The following is a 21,950-nucleotide window of genomic DNA, read 5'->3' on the forward strand; positions in this document are numbered from 1 at the left end:
TATGTTGTTTACGACAACATCAAATTAACTTTCAATCAGAAAAACTTCCAACAAGGTATTCTGACATCCACCATTTAGTTAAATCTGTGACCACACAAATAATAATACCATTGTTGGAGCATTGTCTGTAGGTGTGTTAGTCCAGTTTTGCTGCGGTCAGTTTACTGCCAACTAAGCAACATCTCAAGTAGCAGTTGAATTACTGTTGGGCTAACTGCTATGTACTACTCTTTGTACTTTGGATTTCTTGTGTACGTTGGCGAGATTCATTGCTGTAATATACTTCCTAGATTTAAAGGGTAACTTTGGTATTTTACAAACTAGATGCTATTTTCCTGTGTTTGTGTCTATAATGGGTTCAACACCTTTTGAAATTGGCCCAGTCTTTAGCCGGAGCACGACAGTCTTTCGGCCTCATCCACATTAATAACAGTAACAGACAGACTGGATCAAGCGAAAGGTAAAGACAAATGTTGTATTCCTCTGTGGCGTCCTTATCCTTCATCTTGTCAGACACTTATTAAAACAATCTGAGCCTGTCAGTGGGAAAAAACAAGCACTTTAGGTGGAAATAGCATTGATGCTACAGATTGCACCAAAGCATCAATTGCAGCCCATTATGCAGCTGCAGCACTCTGACTCTGGACCAATTGAAAAAATAGTTTTCTCCATTCGTCACTTAGTCCAGGTTAAAAACTACAAAAGTTTTCCTTTAATGTTGCTCTTTGGCTTTGTTTCTCCCTGGCATGACATTCATTTGATGATTTGTAACTCTATGTGTTGTGCAATACTGTTTTCAAAGTGTTTACAAGTGCTTTCATGAAAGACTTGAAGGGTTTATTGATTTAACCCGTTACATTTTTAGTAGGGTGTTAAGCTTGTATAATAACTTTGAGCTTACACACATAGTGAGGGTAGAGGAATCGAGATTACAACAGCTACTAATTGGACCTTGCTGTGAGACTGTCTTGTCACTGTTTCCAAGTTTAAAGTTGATCGGGGTCAACAATAACCTTCCCCAGGGCCTGCAAGGGACAGACACCAAACATAACAGCAACAAGCTGCAGCAATGAGATGACTTCTGCTTGGCACAGGTGGACCACGATGCAATGAAGTAGAAAAGCTCTTTCTTCTGGGTCTACGTGCTTCATGAACCACAGGACCCGAACACATGCCTCTCAAGTGGGCTGATAGCATTTGTATCATGCTTTCAGCAGATACCTGCTGGTACTTGAACAACCGTGATTTGAGACCGTGAAGCAGGCACAGCTCGGGTGTTTTTTATTTTAACACCTGAATTACTTGCATGAGACTTGAGCTTCTGCCGTGTTACGTTTTCTAGCTGCAGTCGTGTTGATTCTGCCAACAATGACGACATTTCTACCCACAGGGATGATGCTTCCACTGGACCTGTGGAGATGATATTTCTATTCATGTCATTACAATTATATCCGTGCCCAGAGTGATGAAGCCTCGATTTCTGGCGATATCCTTTCGGGACAAAAGCGTGTAGCCCGAGTATCAAGAGAGGAGACGAGAACATGACGAAGAGGCGGGTCAAAAAGAGAGAATAGGGGCCACAGTGCTGAGGGGTCAGCAGAGATAGATTGAAGTGTTTGATTAAACCGTGCCCCCCATGGCACCATTAACCCCAGTGTCTTCATAACCTACTTGTTACTTGGAAGATTGAGTGGGCAGGCGCAGGGCTGACAGTCCGCCGGTGACCCTCGGGTGGCGTTGCCATAATAACCACGTAGGCAGGAGTCACAGTGTGGGCCTGTGGTGTGGTGGGAGCAGTCCTGGAAGAGATACACAGGTTAAAGTAATCTATATCAGGAAAATAAATAAAGTGATGGTAAAAAAAAAAACGTCACTTTTAGAGTTAACCTCCGTGTCATTTTGCCACATTGATGGAAATCTCAACACGCCATTGTGCATTGAATCAAACTTTAAGCAGGAATATAAGAAACCATTACATGTGTAGGTCTTCAAATGTTCTTCAGGTTCGTCAGTAAAGTGGTGTTTTCTTGAAAAACTTCGAAAAACCTCTCAAAAATGATAACTTTACATCATCTTTAGTGTAATATGCTAAACACAGACAGGTATAACTGAATAATGAGCCACAAATTGAGTTAAGTTTTAGTTCATCTCGTGAAAAAACAACAACCAAACAGCTAACAACAGAGCTGAGAGTAACTAATGTTACATTTTGCTGGAGGTTGGTAAAACTAAGGGTTCCGGCTCTGCAATAAGAAGAGCAGACACTCTGTGACACAACAACACCGTTGTTATTAAATAAAGCTGTCACATCAAATCATTGTCAAGCAGCAGGAGGAACAATCCCAACGAGGTCAAGGTTAATGATATGGTTCAGGATTAGCATCACATTTTGTTCCCATAGTAACCAAGCACATATGACTCACAGGTACATCCTCAACCAAAGACGCAACAACGTCCCTCACAATGCTGTTAACACATGCGAGTATTGGTCTCGATTACTCGTGCTGACGACAAGCAGTGCGCTGATACATTCACAAACGTGAACATTTTCCTACAAAGCTGTTCAAAATGATTCATTTTTTATTCATTTTTAGTATTATTTGTTGAATATTATTTTATATTATTATTCTCTCTTCTGTGACTGGTGTATTATTGGTCTTTTCTCTTTGTGAACAAATGTAATTCAACATGAAAATCAAACAAACAACACTACGAGTCCAGGTTTCTATAATATTTCGGTTTAAGATCATTTTACTACTTACTGTAAAATGAAATTGTGTTACTCCCACTGGGGAAATCAGGTTGTCTTCTCTTTTCATTTCTGGGCCAACAAATCCCTGTTTTGATAAGTTCAGCTCCAACAAGAGTTGATATCATGGAGCTGCTGTGTGTGAATCTACGTGTTTGTTTTTCCTTTACAGATCAAATGTCTCTTCATGGCCACGGCAGCATCAGTCAGTCATTCAACTACAGCCAGATAACACAGGAGTGTGTGTCCATCTGTCTGTGTGCCTGTCACTGTGTATGGACATGTCAGTATTTGTGCCTGTGTGTGTGTGTGTGTGTGTGTGTGTGTTTGTTTGGGAGTGCGGAGGGAGTGTGTGAGGGAGTGAGAGACATCCTGCTCGTCGTCTATCTGTCTTTGTCTGGGGTGTGTGTTCTCTCTCCGACATATCCCAGCATCCTCCTCATCTATAATAAAACATAAGATGATAATACAAAACCCACAGCTCTATGTGTGTGTGTGTGTGTGTGTGCGTGTGTGCGTGCGTGTGTGTATATTTAGTTTGATACTAACTGACAGCTTAAGCCTGAGGCAATGTGTAGACTGGGGAGTGACAATGTGTGTGTGCAGAATGATGCACATGAGCAGGTGGGCATGTATATGTGTGTGTGTGTGTGTGTGTGTGTGTGTGTGTGTGTGCGTGTGCGTGTGTGTGTGTCTCTACAGTGTACTTAAATGTGTATGTAAATTGTTTGGGTGTTTGGGTGAAGCCAGGGTGCAAGTCGTTTCACCTGCAGTTCCTCTGATGGCCACTAGATGATGGTTCTTGCTTGTGAGAATTGGTGAAGTGATTTCTAACTTCACGATTAAAAAGTCAATGTGTATTATTTTACATGAGACATCGTGGTTTCAGTGAACTATAAATTCTTCTCTGATTTGTGTTTTGGTCATAAACTCATATTGAGGGTTGCCCCGTTTCTAAGCTGCTGCAGGATATCCACACCGGTTAGCGATTGTTTTGCTGCCCTCGCTATTAGTGATCTAAAGACATCGCTACATTTTCCTACAGTGAATGGAATGATGATGAATTGGGTTGACGGCTTTATGAGTTAAAGGGAAATTACAGTGAATAATATGTAGAGTACAATCACAAGGCAACACTCTAAAATGACACTGCTGTAACTTCATACATTCTGCACATTTTGGTATTATCTTTTGACATTCTGTAAACATCAAAAGTGATAAAGCTTTTTCGTGAAAGTTTTAAAATTTGCTGCCCTCAAAACTTGATGTCTGGTACTTCCCTGGAAAAAGAGACGTTTTTGTCATTTTTCTTCCATCAGAGTACATCAGAGTACATCAGAGTACATCAGTTCAGTGTGATTTTGAGCACTGATTGAAACCAAATGATGAGACGAACAAGTGTCCGAATCAACTCATTGATCGTCTTACCAGGCAGTGTCCGGTGAGCTCGTGGCATTCAGACGCGTGTCCATGGCAATGACAAGCTTCACACACACCATTGTACAGATTCCCGTTAACCCTCCGAAACCCGGGAATACACGTCTGTAACACACACACACGCACACGCACACACACACACACACACACACACACATACACACACACACACACAGACAGTTAGAAACAGAGGAAGGCAGACAGAGTCTTTCAGCTACTGTGGAGCGTTTACCCTGTGATCCTCTGATTAGCACCTTGTATGTGTGTGTATGTGTGTGTGTGTGTGTGGGGGGGGGGTTGTGTGTGCATTATTTGTGTTACACCGTGAATGCTTCTGTGTGTGGTTATGTCCGTTCGTACGCTTGAGTTTGAAAACCCAATGTGTGTATGAGTGTTTGTGCGTCAGTCAAGATTAGAACAGCAGTAAGCTGCATTCTCAAACCAAACACTGGTTTGACATTCAGCTTTGCTTAAGAGCCTCTCAAAGAAAACTGTGGATGATCCTTTAATCAACCATGTAATACTTAATGTAACACATTTAGGAATCAGGTATACTGAAGTCAAAATATAATAAATCATACTGATGTAGCTCATTTGCTTAAAATCTCATGTATTTCTCACAGGTTTTTATTCCTAAAAACAAATGTCTCTATTGGATTGAAAATGAACTTAAGATGTGCTTGAGATATACAGCATTTAACTCATGTTGTAGCTCATACCATTGCATTATTGTTATACTATTAATACTGTCTTGCAAAATTGACTGAAAACAGTACTTTTTCATCACTTACAGACACTGTGATTGTTGAGTTTAATTTGAAAAGTATAAATAAGTAGAAAGAAAACTATAAATAAATCCATTTGATCTAATCTGTGAAAGAAAGTGGCTCATTTTCTATTGATTATTGTAGAGTACGGTTTGAAGTCGCAGAAGGTGTGTGTCTGTGTTTACCTCACAGGAAGTTCCAGCATATCCAGGAGGACAAGAGCAGCTCTCTACAGCTGATGCTTTGCTCTGTCCTCTGGCAGAGGGATTCGCTACCTGCATTGAGAATGAGTGGAGTCTACACGCACACACACACACACACACACACACACACACACACACACACACACACACACACACACACACACACACACACACACACACACACACACACACACACACACACACACACACACACACACACACACACACACACACACACGTTAAGTTTTGGAGCATTGTGTAATGGCTGTGTAAAGTTTAAAGGTCTGAAGCGTGTGAGTGTAAGTGTGTGTTTCTACCTATACACAGCGCTGGGTTCTGTGCTATAAGAGGCCCGCACCATCACTCTGGTCACGCTGGTCAACACAGACAGAAAATCCCTCCGGCTAATCGGCTGTGCGCTCTCTGAAACCAGGAAATTCTCTGGAAGGAGAGCGATGTGATTGGTGCTTGGCGAGGACGGGTACACTGGCTGGCCAAACCGCCTGTCAATAATCTTGATCCCGCCTCCCTGGAAGAGAAAGAAGAAAACATTTTTAATAAAAACAAATGTTGGTTTCCTTTTTTTGTTTTAATTCCATTAATCTAGACAGTGGCTATCTTCCACAACATGAATACAGTATGATAAAAAGAGCACAGGCGTGATTCATGTGTCATTCGGTCATGAGCTGCAGTTTCTATTGACATTTAGAATGGACTGAATTCAAAGTGAATGGAGAGGCCTGGTATCTGACTATCTCTTGTTGAGAACAGATCAATGGTATATAGCGGCTAACGCAGAGTGACAACTACTGATGGAGAGAGAGAGAGAGAGAGAGAGAGAGAGAACTTACCATACCAATAAACCATTAAATAAAAACGAGCTGAAAGAGAGGAGATGGAAGAAGATATATAGAGACAGGGAGCAGCAGGGCCGAGATGCAGAGATAGGTACGGAAAGAAAGAAAGAAAGAAAGAAAGAAAGAAAGGGACAAAGAAAAGATGCAGATTGACAACAAAAGAAAGACAAAGTCACCTCAGATAAAATAGTTTCTTGTGCATCTTGTGCTACTGGCATAAGAACATACATGGGCATTAAAATAGAATTTGGACACAATATAAAGTTTTCATCTGTTTTTTTCAAGCAAAATGAGAAACTGCAGATGCAGTACATTTGTTGTTGTCGTTGCTGTCATGAAAGGCTTGGTATTTACAGCTTCTTTTTTTAACTCTGCAGATGGAGGGCTGATAGAGTAGGCTGCATTGAGACAAAGACATTGCAATCAACAAAGCCGTACGGACAAAGACAGAGAGATTATTGTCTATTCAGAGCCCACATGCAACCGAGGCTTCACAAAACCACGCACACAAAACAATATCACAACTTGTTGCAGATATGCAGAGAATAAACAGTGGGGGGGGGGGAGAAAGAAACAAAAAAGGCTGAAGAGAGACAGCGAAGTGAGAGAAAGCGGGTTGACAATGTGTAGGTGGTTGATTATCATCATCATTTGGAGAGGCTTTTTGTTGACAGGGACGACACTTGTCCTCCTCTCCTCCCAGTCTGCCCATCTGACTGACACTTCTCTAAATAACACAAGTTCATTGGTCTATGACTATCTCACAGTTTTCTTTCTTTCCTTTTTCCCTTCTGTTCATCTACTTCCCTTCCTTCCACTCTGTTGATTTCATTGTGTTTTTCTTCCTCTGCTTCTTTCCTTCTTCCTTCCTCCCCCTTCTCTCTTTATTCTTTCTTCCTCCTTACTTTAGTCTTTCCTTTCTCTTTCCCTTTACCCTTGCTCCTTCTGTCTTTCCTTGTTTCATTCCCTCTTCCTCATGTCTCTCTGTTTCATCTTGTCCTTTCTTCTTTCCTTCCTTCTTCCTTTCTCCTTCCTTACACATTTGTTTCCATCGTACCTTTCCTTCTTCCCATTCTATCTTCCTTTGTGTCTACATATACGTGCATATATGTGTGCATTGCTGTGGCACGTGCACACATGAAAGTCGTCATATATATGTTTTGCATTGGTGTCCATATTTAACCTAAAATCACATCTCTACAGAATACTTATTAATCTTTTAATTATTTTGCAGTCAGTGCATTAGAAGTGGATTCCCACATGTTATTGCAGCTCATTACAGATCAAACTATTCTAATTAAAACTTCCTCTTCTTTAACATGGGTAGAAAGACACACACACACACACACACACTCACACACACACACACACACACACACATACACAAACACACAAATGTTGTTTAGTGATGTAGGAGATATAAACAGTGAACTAATAGTGTTGCTGCTTTGCTTATTGCTGCCATACATCATATTGCAACCTGCTCATTATAAAGAGAGGGGAAGAGAGACTATCTGCATCTTTTATTGCCATGTTCAGCATTTATCTGCCAGCTGCACTGTACCTGCTTGTGTGTGTGTGTGTGTGTGTGTTTGTCTGCTTTTAACAGCTTGTATTTGCTGCTTCATTTCGTGGTCTTCACTGGTGCAAAAGTCAATGGCTTCGGGAAAAGATAAATAATGCTGCTGACACAAATACATAAAGACAGAGATTCACCCTTGTGTTCATGTGGGCTTCGTCTGGTTGTCCCCCACGTGTTAGGAACACTCTTAATCAATTCCCTTGACCGAGGTGCTGCCCAGAGAACTGAAACTCATCCCAGGTCTCTACACTGCCCACTGCTCCTCAGGAACCTCTGACATTTACAGACTGGCCTTAGCAAAGCACAACTTCACAAATCAGAACTTATTTCACACACATACTGTGTAAAATAGTACATACGGGTAGATGTATTGTTAGGAAGTTCTTCATTTGTGTTTAATATATAAGCATGCCAATGCTCTATGACGTCTTGGTCTTTGTGCATCTTTGACAACGTACCTCAATGACTAGGTCAGGTTGTGAGGTGACTCTTACGGCCCTTTGTTCTTGTTGGTCAGTCGTGTAAGACACAGTGTAGACCAAACTCCCTCCATAGGCTGAAAGCTGAAGACAGACAGAAACAGAGGTTAGATTAGTAAATTCATGTTATTTGCAGAATTAAAAAAATAACCTAAACATACATAATAGGAGAATTACGGCAAACGTGTTGAAAGATGCCACAAGGGACAATTTGAGGATGGTAAACGGTACAATATCGTTTAACAGCGGCACACATAGAGAATAGTCAAACATGGCAGTGATGTTAGTTACACAGCAATATCTCCTTCACTAGTCACCAGAAGCTACTGGTCAAGGAAGCAGCGCTGCTGTACCAAATACTACAACAGAAACACAAAACCACAACAACTGTTTTTACCAAAAATAAAAGTATATTTGTATACAAATAAAAGTATATTTGAAAATGTCTCAAAAGTGGGGAGAACAAGAATATGCTACAGTCGTTGTTGTCTCGTGTGTTTCGGTGCAGTGTTTCTGCCGAGTCTACAGAATGAGCTTTCGCCGGAGAAGTGCTGCCTCGGCATGATCCTGAAATTTATTATTCTGCTCCAACCTGAACAGTAATGGGTGGGAGAGCGAGATAATAATACCACCATAAAAACACAGAGAGGGGGACATTGAGGAAGAGGGGGAGAGAGAGAGATGAAGAGATAGAGCCTGAGACAGCCAGAGAGAGAGAGAGAGAGAGAGAGAGGGAGAGAGAGAGAGAGAGAGAGAGAGAGAGGGAGTAAGAGGTGAGCTTAATGCCTCTATAAAGCTCTTCCATTCTACATCATTACTCTCGGTCCTTAAACCGGGAGGAGGAATCACCCATTTCACAGCTGACTGAAAATACACACACACACACACACACACGCACACCATAGCAGGCTTGGAGATGTACTTCGTTTGGACGTTTTATTGACTAACACTTATTTTTCATCTAAGCCCATTTGCTGATTTGGTCTCCAGAAGACAGTAAAATCGTGGTTTAAACCAACACTACGCAGCCTGCACATATCTGACACTTGTGCTGCTCGACCTCCTTCACCATTAGCTCCTCTGCATCCAGACACACTGAACTCTGCATCCACACGCAGAGTGAGCCTCCTGTACAGAACATAACTGTGTGTCGATTTGTATAGATTGGTTCCCACTGCAACACAATAGCGGCGCGATGAAAGCAAGAGTGACCAAAGAAGACGATGTATTACAGATATATATTACAAGACATCATGTTGAAGAAGGGTTTTGTTCTTCTTTGCTATTCGTTATACATCTCATGACCACTAAGATATGTCCGGTGAGGCTGAGAAGTGGTGGTTTAGGGCTGTGAGTGCTTAAGAAGAGAGCTGATTTGCATGTTTTGTTCTTGTTTGTATTCTTACTGTTGTTGTGTTCAGTGACCAACCAGTGGCAAAATAATTATGAAGTCGAAGAAAAACACTTCTAATAGATGGAACTTGTGCTACTTTTGTGGAAGAGTCTCTTTCGCACACCCGCATTTAGCAATTGACTTTCTTTGAAATCTTTCGACATTTCTCAGAAAACTCATTTCAGTGACGCCATCCACTCAACCTGGACAACAATCAAAGCTTCAGTCGTGGCAACCTAACGACCCATCTCTACCTTGGGGGTTAGGAAATAGAAGAAATACAACACAAGAACGAGAAAAGACCAACAGAATAGCACAGCAGGAGAGGGACATTATGGGAGAAGAGAGGGGAATTATGGGGAGTAGAAACGAAGGAACAATAAACACTCAGACATAAAGCTACAATAGATTTGTCAGATCCCCCTGAGAGCTCCATAAGCGTGTTATTAACTTGATCAGTGGGCAGAATGAGGCAATCAGGGGATAGTCCTCTGGTAAAACCCGAATCAAGAACCTGACACAATCTTCATTTAAGAACATTTTTGTCGTGGCCATGGGTATATCAGTTCATACAAGTCATTCAGATGAATATGTGGGGGCAAGAAAAGTAAAATAATCCCATATCACAACTAATATTTAGTGGGGAAAAAAAAATGTGAAAAAAAATCAACTAAATAGATTGAATGGGAAACGTGTGCTTTAGTGGTCCAGCTGCAGTGTTGTTTTTTTGTATGCTGCAATGCAAATTTCAGTTTCTGTGACATAAATGTTTGTATCCTGCACCGTATATAAGTACGAGTGACTAGAAAGTGGACACACACACAGAGGAGGCGAGATGGAGAGACTGGAAATAAGAGAATTGAAAAGAAGGGAAGGAGGCAGACAGAAAAGAGGAGATACAAGTAGAACAAGATAGAAGCAGGACAGGAGACTATAGGTTCAAATAAAAGGGGAGGAAAGGATGGGGGTGGAATCGAGCGGAGTTGAAGTTCTGAGATTTAATTAGCTGCTATGCTAAGGAGTGGGTTTGGCATGGAGCGAGAAGAGGTGTAAAAATGAGTCACTATCGACCTCTGTCCTCCTCCAGGGTTCCCACCAGAGTCCTGATGTAATATGACTTTTCCAAGTCAATAACCAAGTCAGAGCATCTGAATCAACTACAAGTGTTAGTCAGTCCTGATTTTAGTACTATTGTTATTCCAAAACTGTAACATTTCTGCAACAGTTTGACTTTCTGCAGATAACATCATTTGTTTTCCTCACTGGAGTCTTTTTCCATGAGTAGCAGAGACTCAGATTGGTAACATACTTTTAAATCTTAACACAACAGTAACTCTCAACAGTAATGTCACCACTGTCACAATAGAACAAATGAACAAATTAGACAAAAGTATCTGCTCTGGAGCCTCCAATCATCCAGCCTGATCATCATGGAATTGTACATGTTGAACTTTCCATTTTTTATTCCTTGGAATTGTCAAGGACTTCTCATCAACGGTTGCTTAAGTTGAGTCTCACGATTTATGGATGGGAATTCCTTCAATTGCTCAGAAAAAGAAAAAAACGTAAGAGATGTACAAGAAAAGGTTCAGTCCTAAAATTGAACGAAACAGTCATCGTCGGAAGTTATGGCAACACTTAAAAGTAAAAGCTATTAGTGTGCGACTTTCTTTTGTGCCTGCCACCTGCTAGTTTCTTCAGAGAAATGCGTTTGCCCATCTGCATTCGTACGCCTGCTTGCTGTCAGTTATTGGAGTACAAAAGCAAACGACGGTCTCGTCAGGAGATTGGGCAGAGAGAGAGAGAGACAGCGAGAGAGAGAGGGACAAAGGAAATCCTTCAGGAAATGAAAACCAGATTGTCGCAAAGGCTTCAGAAAACAAACTGCCCTCAAAATGACACACACAAACACACGCGTGCAGGCGTGCAGACAAACACAGGAACACACACACAAGAAAAGCGAAACAAAGACTTACGCACAGAGAAACTTAGAGATATAAACACACACACACACACACACACACCTAGGTGGCCTTTATGATGCCTGTGGTTGTGTGCAATTGGTATCGGGAGTTTTCACTCTATTTATTTACCGGTTACACACACACACACACACACACACACACACACACACACACAGACTGTTGTTGTTCCTAGCAGTAGGTCAGATTGGCTCCAGATGGACCAATAGAAAGAGGAATGCTCAACAACATACGACCCAACTGACCTTCTGTGTGTGTGCGCGGGATATATGTTGGCAAAAAGAAAAGAAAGTCCTTGTCAGAAAAAGTAACAAGATCCAGTCTTAGTACTGGAGCGTGTCTTGTTTGGTTCTATATCTTCGAGCAGAGCCTCTGTGAAGAATGGCTTTAGTGTGTGTGTGTGTGTGTGTGTGTGCTGCTTCACGCCTTTTGGTGGGAGATAGGCGCAGCATAACCTTGAGGCAAATTCTGCTTTCAGATTTTCTCCTGGTGTAAAGAGACGCTGTGTCCATGAGGTTGTTCGCGATCCATGGCATCCTTTGTAATGCGCCTGCATTTGACATAGAAAGGAGAGCCCAGTCTGAATGGCTTGTTAAATCACACAGAGCAATTGTGGAATCACAATGCTGCCGTGAAGAAGAATCGCCAGCTTTTCACATTGAACCAAACAAGAGCAGTGACATTTAACACAACATTCCGCCTCTGGACCTTTCATACTGAACAGCAAGGTGGAATAACAATAGCAACAGCATTGAATAGGCTATGCGATTTCCGATTTCTTTATTTGGTTTTTTTTACATACGTTGACTTGGTATTCCTCTGCAGTTCCCCCAGGCTGGGAGAATGTTTTGGCATGTTATGGTCCTGCTTGCACACGGTAGAGGTTGAAGTACTTGCTTTGGACAAGTACCCAGACCAGGGGGTCCTCTTTAGTTGTTTGCAGTGTGTTTGGTTGGGGGTCAGGCAGGAGGGTATGAACCCTGAGTGGGTGCCGGCAGATAGGAATGAGGCTGATCAGTTGTCGGCGGGATGCTCTGCATGGGGTTTGCCCTCAGATGAAGGTTGGGGGTGACAGGCGGTCACTTGATGAGGTCTTTTCAGTTTAGTGCCTTAAGATGATCGGAGGGGCAAGAAGTGGAGGGCTGATGGGGTTTTTGATTAGGCCCAGAGACACATACATACAGTTGTGCACATGCATCCATTTCCCCCTCATGTACTTATTGGTGAGGCTTGAAGATGATTTGATGAGGATTTAGTAAAGCCACTTTGGTTCAGGTTACTGTCTGCATTTCTACGTACGTATGGTTCAAAAGAAGAAGGAAGCAACATCGTTGAATTTTGAGGCAGTTATGTGCAGGACTATGAAATGATAATCATGCCTGCTGGTGGCAGAGGGAAGGTTAGCTGGAATGAAACTCTGGACGCACGTCACATCCAGGAAGATGACTAAGAGCAGCTCCCTCATTTGCTTCCAGTCTCCAAGAGCCGATCAATTATTGCTCTGCACTCCCACGGCTCGCTGGCGCTAGAAAGTGTCGTGGAATATTTCCGTCAAAAGTTCAGGAGTGAAATTGGTTTTATCCAAAGTGTTTAACATAAAAACAGAGTCAACTCCAGCAGCTTGCTGTGCATCAGACTTTAAGTGACGAACAATGGCAAAATGATGAAATGACAAAATGACACCCTGTATTCAATACAGTCGGTGCAGATCCACCTCTGAGGCTAAGATTAGACATCATGCTAATTGCGTGACAGTAAACACAAAAGCACAAGTCTATCAGCCTCCACACACTGCCAGGTTGGACTTTTTGGAAATGAAACGAATTGCTTTACAGCACAATGTAAGCTTCATGGCACGAACCCATCTACTCCACACACTTTGACAGTTATTAAGAGCAAAACAGAAGAATGCAACAATTTGGACAAAAAAAATGTCATTAATTCTGTTTTTGTGACGAAAGCATCAGTGAATCACAATTGCAATGATCATTTATGTTGTATTCCTGGAAGTGTAAACCAGGCGTAATTATTTCATCTCTTTTTTCTAAGCCACAGGATTGCTGTGTGGAGCTTTGCGCACACTTTCCAGGAACTGAAATGTGTGACGCCAAATTATTTGGTTGATGAAAACTGGAACAAATCCACTGTGATTGATGTAAAAGGCACTTTTTCAGCCATGTAAGTGAAGAAAAAAAAAAGAAGACGCAGGGAGGGAGAGAGGAAAGTGAAGAAACGGGAGGGGGAAATCCATCTCATGCAATCAAGACCAGATTAGGAGTGGCACTATACACAAACTCCTCTACACACATGTGCTCTCTCATAAGTCACAGCTCAGCTGCTTGGTGAAAGCTGATGTTCCTCTTGTGTATTTGGCAAACATTTTCTCCCACAGAAGTATTTTACAGAAACACTTTCAAGACTTCCGATTGAATCAATCACAACTTTGAGGTGTCAACCTCCATAACCAAGGTGAAACCAGGACATTTTTTCGAAAACACTATTCGACCTCAAGTTTACACCTGTAGCAGGTTCTCCTTGTAGAGGACGAAATAGAAGACAAGACCAGAAAAGTGAAAGATGGTGAGAGAAAGTGGGGGGAAGGCGGAGGCAGAGTTAGAGAAGGCGTGAGGATTAAATGCAACACAAGCTGAGCTGTGTGTGTTTCTGTGCATCTGTCAAGTCTCAACATATTTTGAGACTTCTTTCATCAGCTGTCGGCAGAGGATGTGTCTCCTCTTTCGATGTTCATCCATCATCCCCTTTATCTCCCTGCTTCAACCTCCCCGTCCGCTCGCTTTCACTCCCCCTTGTCACTCGTTCTCCAAATGATGAGCATTTCTTGTTTTTGAGCATTTTATCTGACTGTGAATCTGTTGGTGAATCTGGGTACAAGATGGATACAAGGAGGTTAGGACTTGACTGCTTTTGAAGGCGGACAAAGCTGCTGATAGTCAATCGTTTATTTGGATATTTAACATTCGAAAAAAAGTTTAAAAACACAGCATTTCTTCTCAGAAATATCTTGTCAGAGTGATTTCTACACAACAACGTTTGGACCATCAATGTTTCACCATTTGTGCCGCAATAGTTTCATAATGAACTGAAAATATTTTGACACGTCTCAACGGGTGAGGTCAGCACAGTCTGGTCGGGGGTTTCGCTCGGCTGGTCAAGGACGGCAGCTTTGTGTGGGAGGATTCCCCTCGTGGGACCATCTACCCGGCGTAGGTCCTCGCCAGGCGCATTTCCGCCGGGACCAGCTCTAGTTCGGCTTGGAAAGGCCCGGGCTGAAGGTGGCTTGAGGCTCCGGCACCCCTCTCTCAGACTGCCTCTAGGGGGTCGTGGACTTGGACTTAAGACGTCACTGCGCATTCTCTCCCAACGCATTCTCACGCAACCCAACTCAACCCAACTCGTCAAATACCGTCTCTTCCTGCGGGGAGAGTCTTGTTTACCGTGCTTTGTGGTTGTGACTATTTTTTGCCATCACCATTCATATCTATACAACCAATGTGATGATGATTTTTAATTGTTTGCTCGACCACAATATTGTTTACAAAAGCACAATGTTCTTAATAGATCTATAAGATAAGAGCTGATTTAAATGTGACTGTTTGAGTTTGGAGCCAGTTAAAAGTCTATTCCCAAAAGCTAACAAGTGTCACCAAAATAGTTTGAAAACAAGTTTTAAACACGCAGCGCATTTCATAAAAATAACACCACACTCTCATAGTTGCTACATCATGAGTTTATATTTGGCTCTTCACGCTGATCCCTACTTATCTGCACTCCGCTGCCAAGCAAACCAGACAATATTCTTCCAACAGAGCACGCTTTTAAAATAGTAATGGCAATCCTTGGGAATGAGCAGTCCCTTATTACCTACACAGGCAATAAAAGACCCAATGAGCATCAGTGGAACATGCTTCTGGACCAATGAGCATCCACAGAGCGCACTAATGGGCCAATGAGCATCTTTGGCATTAATCGTACAGGAGGTCATGCGCGAGAACCAAGAACGTTATCACACACATTCATATTCTTATATATCTACTGCTAGCTTGTCATTACACACTTCCAGTGATACACACCAACACGACAGACCACACTGTGTGTGTGTGTGTGTGTGTGAACGAGTCGCATAGTCAAATCACATGGAGCATCTATCTCTGTAACACGATCAGAGATTGAAGCAAAGAATCGCGTTTTCATACAGTACTCGCACACTGCTCCTCGCGATTTCACACACAAACATGCATGCGCACATTCACAAACGCACACACTCTTACACACACACACACACAGTGGTAATTTGTTTGTTTCCCATGTTTGGAGGCATTCGGTTCTGCTCCACTGTCCCTAATGCCTCCAAAGCACATCATTATCTGACTTATATAGGCATGGGAGTGTGTGTGACGGTTCGTGTGTGCGGGTATGTGTTTGACTGAGAATTTGTGTTTGTGTGTGTGTGTGTGTGTGTGTGTGCGCCAAGAGAAAAACAGTTGATTATTGAGTTCAACAGGCGAAACACTGCTTACCCTGAGAGACACAAAGCAAGCGAGGGAGATACGGAAAAGAAGAGAGAAGAAAGCTTGGGGGAAGTAGAGGGAGATGATTTAGGAACAGGGAGGTGAAAAATGGGAGTCCTGGAGAGACGGAGTGAGAGTTAGAGAAGCAGACCAATGAAAAGAAGCAGGGATGGAGGGATGGTTAGAGGGAGGGCGAGGGGGGGGAGGGGGGGATCACACAAAGAAGTGAGATGACAAGCTAGGCCTGCAGGGTGCAGAGTAATGAAATTCTGTGGTATATTGCTCTAAGCCATGACACCCAGACAAACATCACAGTCAGTCTGTTGTTGTAGTGGGGCAACAACTCGACTTCACAAACATGGACTGCAGCTATTTGCCAGCTGGAGTGATAAAGTCTAATCATGGCCACGGAAAACCGCAGAGCAAATTCAAACGGTCGGCATTAGCAGGAGCAGATACAGAGAAGCAGGGCTGGGAGGGAGGGAGGGGAACATCTCAGCAGGATACTTTCTCACCAGTATCACATCCAGAGCGGTTTACTTTTAGATCTTAATATGGATCTGTGTATATATATGTATTCAAGCCTGTCGTCATGGTGTAGCGTTTTCATATTTGTGTCAACACATCGTAAGAATTAAATGGGAGGTAGTGCTAATGTGAGCCGGGAAGCAGAAAAATCCTCGGACAGTCAGATAACACATGATTAATGTAATAAGATTGTAATAACACAGAACATAACTGCTCAACTGATTTACTATTGTGACCTTGTGCAGTCTGACTGTTGGTGCAACACCTTTGGAATAATAATGAAAACTGCAAAACAAATTTCATTCTCATCATATAAGGTCCAAAGCAGTCGCAATTAAAATTGCCCTGTACAGTAACATATTGAGTAACTAGGATTTCTTTTCATATGGCACCTTATTGTACACTAGACACAATATATTCAAATCATACTTTCAATAGGATGACAGTGATGTCATCTACATGGAATGGAAGCAACAAAAGGAACATCTGACGAATCTTTATACGACCCAGTACAAAGTGTCTGAAAACACATTATGTTTGAGGTGTTACTCATCTGTGTAGTTATCCTTTAAACATCGCTATGTGTAGGGGTGAAGAATACATTTAAATTTGATCGCGAAATGGCTAATATGTTGCAATATTTGACTGAATTCTATGCATGTATTTGTTGTTTTTTAACAGTAGTAATACTGTTAAATACCCTGGTAGTGGTAGAAGTTGTTGTAACCTCGCCAAGTACAGTACTAATCACAGGAGTAATTAACTGAGTTAAATATAATTCGCTTTGTCTCATCATATTCCCGAGTTCCCGAGGAAAATGTACACATGAAAAACTGTGAGAATAAAATGAAGGCAATCAAAATAAAAATCCATCCTTGATTACGGTGCCTTGACCTCATACAATTACAAACTGTCGAGTGCAGTACAACTGCTAAATATCCACTGAATGTGAAGTGAAGTGAAGAAGGATAGAAGCCTTGCTCAATGGGAAAGGTTTTTGTAAACGTGAAAGCATTATTGTCACAAAGCAAATATTTAAATTTCCATGTTCTGTTTTGGAGAGAATCTTTGATTTAATTTGAGAGTATATGAACAGTATGTGTACTGTGCATGCGTGCGTATCTGCATCTAACCTTGTTTCCCAGGTATAGACCAGGTGCGTTCCAGTAGTAGGCGGAGCCAAGATCATTCACAACGTCCGAGTGTCGGACGCTGAGATACGGAGGTGTCTGTCTGTGAACGGACCACACTCTTCCTCCTCTTTCTCCCAGCAGGTGCCAGCCGGTCAGGGTGGTCTCCTACGAGACACGATTCAGAAAGAAGTAGTTAAAGATTTAAAACCTGACAAGCTTTACTCACAATGCTCAACTGGTGTTCATGCTTTGCTGCTGCCGATGACAAAGTGCTGGCTGTTTAAATAGATGTGTCGCTCTTCCATCTGCAGTTCTCCAGTTCCAGTGTTTACAGAATCATCCAGAATCACCGTCGATATATATATATATATATATATATATATATATATAAACAGTATATAAACCTAAACTTTCACCTTATTTGTTAAGCTCCACAAATCTAAACTGACTGTATCAAATATGAGTAATACTCACATATGTAACGGTGTTTTGTTATGGTTGCGCCAGAATAGCTTTTTCATTCTTAAAATACTTCATTTTGGGAGAGTTTAAGGTCCCAATCAATCGAAATGAAAGGTTATGTTAAGAAAAAGGTCATAATTTGTTCAGAGGTTTTGTACAAAAGTCACATTTCAGCCAGGAAGTCGTGCAACTGACACCTAGAAAGAGAGTTTTCTTCCTCAAATCATGAAGGAGTGTGTGCGTGTGAGTGTGTGTGTGAACAAGAGACAGCCAGACACATATCTGTTGTTGCAATTAACCTGACCTTGGCTTCCCCTTTTGAACGAACACACACACACTCACACATACACGCACACACGCACACACACACACACACACACACACTATCGGTGTCTAAATCAGAGCTGTCATCCTGTCAACGTCTCCTCTCCCACCCCGCCTGTCAGTCAAAAACTGTTTTCCTCTTTTCACCTCTCTCCTCCTCATTGCCTCTTGTCTTGTCTCCACCCTTCGTCTTACCAGTCTTGTCCTCCCTCCTTCTCTTTTTTCTTCTCTCTCTTCTTTAAATCTCAACAGTGGACACTAACTAAACAAAAAGTTGACACTGTGTATTCAAGAAACATACTGGTATCGTCAACTAAAAGCCATGCCGCTTTCGTGGAGGAGTTTATTTTCCAGTACAGGATGGTTATGTTAAGTACGGTGCAGAACAGCGACAGTAAAAGTTGTCCAGCTCTCGATAGGTTGACATCACACTGCGAGGACTATTCCATGTTGGTTAAAGAAGCTATTCACATCCAGTAGGCCTCAGAGTGCCACCTGATGTGCCGAGGAGATACTGCCAAAGAGTAAGATGGAATTAAAAATAGAAATAAAAATGTAATTTATTTCTCTATATAAATGTGCACAAGAATTCACATGAATAAAACACTTCATAGAATAATTAATAACCTCAAGGACCAGTTTGAATGTCACCGCGCCGATCACATCACATCATCAGGGACAAACTGTTAGCCAGCTTAAAAGGCATGCGCCAACACTGTGCCAGTAAAAGTTTTGTTTAACAATCAGAAGTGGGCCTTAAGCCACAATATGTAGAGAGCCCATTGGTTGAAGTCAAAAATGAATTGTAATGAATTTTTGTTTTTTCCCCCATTTTAAATTCGTTCATGACCGTAAGGGTAAGCACACCACAACAAGTGTGCATTATAATGTGCGTCATGTACATATTATTCACTGGTAACTCTTTCAGGATAACAATTCTGTGGTGGATAGGAAGTGATGCAATTAAAATTTCTAGCATCAAATGTGGTTTATTTGGATAAAAAGAGGAATAACTAGGCTGTTAGCTGAAAGCAAAAATAGACGATGTGATGTTTACATCATCTTCATGGATTGAAATTTACTTTGATTCACAGCAAAAACTTTTGTGGCAATGTTTACATGTAAAGTCCAGATAAAGAGACATCCTGATTGACTGACAGAAAAGAAGTGTGTGTGTGTGTGTGTGTGTGTGTAACATTGCCTACATTGTGATACGTCCATGTGGAGGCAGAGCACTGGCTGGAAACGCCCATACAGGAGCACTTTTCGCAGCCACGTCGATTGTCACCTTGGAGGTTATAGAATCCCAGTTTACAGCGGTCACAGTTTTCTCCTTCCACGTTTTCCTGCAGGAGAAAAAGACAGGAAGAGACACCGAGAGGACAAAGAGGCAGCGCTTCATGAGCTGCCCTCGAACTGGGGTTATGAGCACAAAGCATGTTATTGCAGTGTTAATGTGGTGAAAATAATGATGACAGGGCTAGAAAGGTCAGCACATTAAAGTGTGTGAGTGCGTGTACCTTGCACACGCAGGGTGTTATGCACGGGTCATCGTTGGTGCTTCCTTCCACACTGCAGCTACAGCGCTGGCAGGACGGGAAGCCCATATAACCAACTGCACACCTGGAGACAAATGAGTTTAATAACAACATTAAAGATGAAGGCGATGAGTATTGAAGAGGCCTTCCTGTCACCAAGAGGTCACAGGTCAATGCTCCTAACAACCCCTGTGTGCATCCCGGGTCAGACCCTGAACCATCCGTTTGTAGCAAACAGATGACCTCGCACCACGGGTGACATGCATGTACGTACAATCTCACAGGAAATATGTTGAATTAAAGAAGCAACTCTCTAATTAGGAGAGAAAGTGAGCTGAAGGGCATTTTAAGAAGTGATTTTGAAGAAGACGCTCATGCAGCTGGTCTGATCTGAGTGCAGGTCATTAAAAAGTACGGGGGCAAAGTTGTATAATTAGATTAGGTTACATTAAACCTGAATGAGACCCACAGGGAAGTTGAGTCGTTGCAGTGGGGAAAAAAAGATAGGACAAACAAGCAATTATAGCAATAAGAGATAATGATAATACAATGAATAATTTAAGATGAAGCACCTTGTTGACAGATTTACAGGTCGGACAAAAAAAGCTCTTCCTGTTGTTGTTTGTGTTCCTTTTGATTCACAGGTTAGGATTTTAACCTCAAGTTTGGAAAAACAAGACTTCTCTTGATGATGTCAGGCTTTGTTCAGGCCCATTAGAAATAAAAGTATGTAAAATATCAAAGAAATTGTATCCAAGTTACAAATCAACAAAGCAAAAGAAACGGTTTGGCATTCATACCGAGTCCATTTGTTCAGCGACATCTTTACATGGCGTCAGGTACAAAACCAAGTGTGTGTGTGTGTGATAGATAATAAATATCATCAAATATCTTCATGGAAACTTTCTGGCACTTTCCAAACACTGATTGGAACAGACATCTGCTCACCTGTCACAATATATCTGTTTCTCTTTCTAAACGTGTGTATGTGTGCCTATGTGTTTCTCTCACCTGTCACATCGCAGACCCCCAAAACCCTCCTTGCACCGGCATGACCCCGCTGGCTGAACTGTCGATCAAACACACACACAAAACACACACACACACACACACATATTTTTTTTAAAACAACAGCGCCAGTGAAACAGAATCTCTTTGAAGTGGCTGCACCTAAAATAGCTCCTCATTGTAGACATAAAAAAACATTAAAAACACAAAGAGGAGTAAAATTATCTCCAGTATAAATAGTTGTTCTGTTCTGCCAAAGACAGTTTTCAATAACAGAAGCTTCTGTGCGCACAGCTGAACTTGACAAACCCCAACCCCATAGGAAATCAAGCAGGACTGAATCGATGAAACGTTGGAGTTACTGAAGTTGAGGTTATTTTTTAAATGAATTAAAACATGTAACATGTGCTTGCATTCACTGAAAGCCTCTGTGCGTTGTCTGCTATTTCAAAATGAACGAGCCTGATGCACATCAGGGCAGACAGAAAGATTAAAAAGTTATATTTGCATACGGGGCGTCGCCGTGCTGGAATCTGCGACACACGATTGGCTGATGGAACCGTGTGAGTCACATGTGCAGGGGATGCAGGGGTTCTCCTCCTCAGCGCTCACCTGGCCGGGGGAAGAAAACAATCATTCTTGCACGCACTCACTTAATCGTAACGAATTTCAAACAAGGCACAGGTGCGTGCAGATGTGACGTACCCCAGCGGGTCTGTAGAACCCATGGACGCATGTCTGACAGTTGATTCCAGCTGTGTTGTCGCCGCAACCAATACAGACTCCGCCGCCACTGTGTCGACCTTGGCTGTTCAGGCTGAGTGACAGATCTGCTACTGTCTGATTAAAGTAGCACTCCTCCGCCTTACCGTGGCAGTTACACTCTGGAAACACACACACACACACACACACAAAGAGTTGACACTGTAATTGATAGGATTGTTGAGTCCCGCCCCCACCCTCTCTATCAAAATACTTA

The 21,950-nt window shown here is 42.1% G+C and overlaps 1 protein-coding gene across 6 annotated transcripts in view; it reads right to left on the reverse strand.

Annotated features, from left to right (window-relative positions):
* The window catches only part of lama2 (laminin, alpha 2), a 156,051-nt gene that overhangs the window by 83,539 nt on the left and 50,562 nt on the right, over nucleotides 1-21,950 (reverse strand). For all 6 annotated transcript variants that reach the window (XM_079290918.1, XM_079290917.1, XM_079290916.1 and 3 more), the window contains exons 9-19: nucleotides 21,677-21,855; nucleotides 21,484-21,583; nucleotides 20,975-21,032; nucleotides 19,946-20,048; nucleotides 19,631-19,771; nucleotides 17,640-17,804; nucleotides 8,054-8,158; nucleotides 5,474-5,685; nucleotides 5,139-5,250; nucleotides 4,178-4,291; nucleotides 1,672-1,799 (exon numbers count right to left, since the gene is read on the reverse strand). In XM_079290918.1, the coding sequence (XP_079147044.1) occupies nucleotides 1,672-1,799; nucleotides 4,178-4,291; nucleotides 5,139-5,250; nucleotides 5,474-5,685; nucleotides 8,054-8,158; nucleotides 17,640-17,804; nucleotides 19,631-19,771; nucleotides 19,946-20,048; nucleotides 20,975-21,032; nucleotides 21,484-21,583; nucleotides 21,677-21,855 (1,417 nt within the window). The remainder of the gene's footprint in view (nucleotides 1-1,671; nucleotides 1,800-4,177; nucleotides 4,292-5,138; nucleotides 5,251-5,473; nucleotides 5,686-8,053; nucleotides 8,159-17,639; nucleotides 17,805-19,630; nucleotides 19,772-19,945; nucleotides 20,049-20,974; nucleotides 21,033-21,483; nucleotides 21,584-21,676; nucleotides 21,856-21,950) is intronic.

The sequence above is a fragment of the Melanostigma gelatinosum genome (genome assembly GCF_949748355.1).
Source record: "Melanostigma gelatinosum genome assembly, chromosome: 19".
Lineage (NCBI taxonomy): Eukaryota > Metazoa > Chordata > Actinopteri > Perciformes > Zoarcidae > Melanostigma > Melanostigma gelatinosum.